Source organism: Triticum aestivum, unplaced genomic scaffold (assembly GCF_018294505.1).
Source record: "Triticum aestivum cultivar Chinese Spring unplaced genomic scaffold, IWGSC CS RefSeq v2.1 scaffold263617, whole genome shotgun sequence".
Classification (NCBI taxonomy): Eukaryota; Viridiplantae; Streptophyta; class Magnoliopsida; order Poales; family Poaceae; genus Triticum; species Triticum aestivum.
This window is the reverse complement of record NW_025239668.1, coordinates 1-3,818: the sequence shown is the minus strand read 5'-3', so window position 1 is coordinate 3,818 and position 3,818 is coordinate 1. Positions and strand designations below refer to the sequence as shown.

General features: G+C 47.1%; 1 protein-coding gene across 1 annotated transcript; it reads right to left on the bottom strand.

The window, feature by feature from the left end:
* Window positions 1-1,327: 1,327 nt before the first annotated feature.
* LOC123176729 (disease resistance protein RGA4) lies at window positions 1,328-3,726 on the bottom strand (the record flags this gene model as incomplete). The annotated part of the gene is given in 1 exon segment (XM_044590812.1): window positions 1,328-3,726. A coding segment is annotated over 1 exon segment (2,131 nt), but the record flags the coding sequence as incomplete, so codon positions are not given.
* Between the last annotated feature and the right edge of the window lie 92 nt (window positions 3,727-3,818).

Below are 3,818 nucleotides of genomic sequence, written 5' to 3'. Positions count from 1 at the left end.
GATCATTTGGGCCTTGTGGACTACTAGAAACAAAGCTCTAATAGAGGGACAAATTATCCGACATCCGGCTGACCTTCTATATAAAATTGCGTCCTTCCTGCAGCTGTGGAAGTTACTTACAAGACCTCAGGACAGAGGAGGCGTGGAGGAGCTCGTAACAAGGATACAGGCAAAGTGCACTGATCTTCGACGAGCTTCATGGAGAGAGCATCCGTTGGGCGCCACCCTCTACTACCCAGATAGGAGTCCGTATGTTGGCCGTACTTCGGCGCTGCGCCGCCCGTTTGCCTATGGCAATGTATCTTTATGTTCCTGTATTACGTACCTTTAAGACCTGAGATGTTGGTTCTGTAAGGGCCTCAGTTTAAGCCCGGGCAAGCGCCTCTTGCCTCAAAAAAACTTCCTGGTTCGTACGGTGCATTGCGTTGATTTTTTCTTCTTCTCTTTGTTAAGCGGATTAGTTTTAGACTCGTGGTAGCTGAAGATTGGAGTCATTTTTTTTTGAGGGATTGAAGATTGGAGTCGTTTTTTTTTTGAGAAATGAATATTGGAGTCGTTGGACGACATAAAGTATGGATGGGCCGCTCTTTTTTTCAGTTGGAAGTTATGGGCTCATTTTTCTGTTGGAAGGAAAGCGACACTAAGCGCAATGAATTGGAAAGGTTTCATTGCAAAATGGCAGCCCATACATAGACTAGTAAGATAGGACATGCGCCGAGCAAACCCTAGCTCTGGCGGCGATGGAGGCGGCGGGGACTCGATGTATTTGCGGAGAGTCGCCGAGCCCGAGGAGGCGCTCTGCGTGCTAGATCGCCGTTCCAAGGAGGGGAGAAAGAAGCCACCTCCAGGTGAGATGTTTAAACTAGTGCTAATTCGACTGCAGACTATCGTATTTGACTGACCGAGGAGGCTTACTTCTGAATTGGCTGTTTTTGACACTTAACCAAGTGATTCGCGTGGTCCTAAGTAACGCACGTACGGTCTCTTGCTTACCTGTTTGGTTTAAGCTCGAGAAGCAGTTGCCCAAATCTGTCATAGTGAGCGTATTATACGACAATTCTTGTTGCTGTTGCTTGTGTCAACTTCCTTAGTGCTCGTTTGAGATATTTGATTATAGAATTGCATGGCTATAGGTTTACTTGTGCTGTCGATTGCATCAAATAAATTCATACACTGCCGGCAGCGGCAGAGGTAACAGCCTCAACGACGCGGCCATCCCTGCGCTACATCGGGCCATCCAACAGTTACAGTTGTGGCCGCTAACAACTAACAGTAAGCTCACTGACGGCACGGACCTGCTTATTCTGAACTGAAGAAATAGCTAACAGAAGACCACTGCAAGGGAAACAGACATAACGGAACAGACATAAAGTTCACCCCACACAGAGGTTTAGCACAGACTTGCCGCCGACAAGGCTAGCAAGAACTCGCACAAAGTTCTAAGAGGATATCTACTGCAAGGGAAATAAAATTGGGCTGTCAACAGCGCCAGATGGACAGCACACAAAATACACCAGCACCGAGGGCTGGGAATGAGTCTCGTAACAAATTCGCCCATGACATCTTCCCTGGCATCGAAGTCACTTGTCGTCGTCTCACTTCTTCTTCTTCAGCTTGTCATCTTTCTCGCCCTTTCCGCCGTCCGGGTTCTTCCTCTTGTCGATCCTTGCTTGCATCTCATGGCGTGCCGCATGGATGGTTGGTTGTGGTTGCCTCTTCACAGATGGCTTGTTGTTGTGCCCAATCGCTTCCTCTTTCCAAGCTTGCACTTTTGACTCGCTCATAGAGTGATGGAGGATCACCTCCTTGAGATTCTCAAGATACGATACGCCTTCCACACCAAGCCTGGTTTCCAGCTGAATGAAACTACAGAGATGTCTTCCCAAACGAGGCTCTCGAATAACTGGATCTGGGCAAAGTAGGTCAAGTATGGTGAGAGACTTCATGGATCCTTGTTCGATTTGCACTTGTGGGAGCCTTGGGGCTTCGAAGCACAGTCGCCTCAGGCTTGGGAATCCACCACTCTTCACAACGAAGCTGCTGCCCCGAAACCCATCCCCATCTTCTTCTGCTAGCTTGAGATATTCCAAGCAAGGTAAGTTTTGCAGTGCAGATAAGTCTTCAATGCTCAAACCAGTTGAGATAAGTAGTAGCCTATTTAGATCGGACAGCTCCGTTAAGGTAGGAGTAGCAGGTAATATGTCCAGCTGGCCCCGTAGTTTGATAGATGTAATTGCACAGGGAGCCTTTAGGAAACTTATCAACTCTTGAGACAAGTCACTTGAATCAATTGATAGAATCTGGAGAGCTGTGCTACCGGTGAAGCGCTCGTTAAGCGGCAAGGGCGAAATGCTACCTGGATTCATCTGTCTATTGCAGCTGTTGGAGGAATATGATGTTGCTTGATAGATCTTAACCTTCCTCAGTTTTCGGGCATGAAGTATAATGTTTTCAAAACTTTTGTCTGCCTCAGTAACCACGACTCCAGCAAGAGTCTGCAATTTGCTTTGCTTTGATATTTCTTCGGTGATTCCATGGGGTAGCTCAAAACGGCCAAACAGGTGAGCTAACAGTGGTAGCCTGATGACCTCAATGGCCACGACTTCCACCGATGTCTCTCGAATATCCAGTGTTTCCAAATGCACTAGGTGCTTTATTTTTTGGTGAAGATGGTCAACATCAGTGCCCCTCAGGCTGAGATACTTGAGAAGCCGCTGCTTGCATATGTCTTCAAGAACAGTATCATTGTTTACCCCTTTGCAACCTTCAAGATCTAGAACTCGCAGTAACTCGCAGGCTCGGAGGTCAAGAAGAGGGCTTCCGAAGATTGTTAGTGACCTAATAACAGATAAGTCAATACCCCTCGCAGTACACACAGCATCATCAATTCCTTCCTTGGTGCTATCCTGAACAGAGAGTCCGCGGACACGAACATTGGTGATAGTACCATTGTTGGACAGGAGCTCATCCTTGTCAACCAGAGCAACAAATTTCTTTGAGACGGCCTTGTGGATGATGAACTCGAGCATTATGCTGTGAACCCTGCACCTGGCTACCCTAGCATTTTTTATCTCTACTGGTTCAACGATACACCGCTCAATGAAGGCCTGTAAACAACTTCTGACACCTTCTTCATCACTGACAGTGCCATGTGCAGCAAACTCTTCACTCATCCATCTTCTAAGCAGAACTTTGCTGTTAATTGGGCGGCCTCTGGGGAACACGCTGGCATAAAGCAAGCAGCTCTGGTGGGCATAGTCTGGAAGGTTGTTGTAGCACTGGAGAAGCGCTCTATTGATTTTCAAGAACTCGGAATCCTGTCCTTTTAGTATCTTGTCTCCGAGCGTGCAGGCAGCACTTTTGCAGTGCTCTGTTGTGAGTCCTCCTGCCACTTGACTCTCGGTTCGTCCTCGTCGACGCAAATAATTGGCTACGCTGATAAGCGCCAGAGGTAAGCCTCCACATTTCGTGATGATGCCTTCTGAAGCCCGCTCTAGGGCAGGTGTCTGATTCTCTTTACCAACCGATTCCCAGAATACTTTTTCTGACTCATCTTTGTCCAAACATTGCATTGTATACACATGACTGCCCCAGCTGCATTCAGCCGCAACAGAGTGCATGCTTGTGGTCACAATTATTCTGCTGCCGTGGCCTTCTTTAGGGAATTCACGTTTTATAGCCTGCCACACTTCTAGACGGTCCACATCGTCAATAACAACAAAGTACCTGCTTCACCAAGCACAACGTAAACATTACTCTTAGGAACAACCATTTTCTTTATTAAATCAGGAAAAACCTGTACATGTATATATATATAT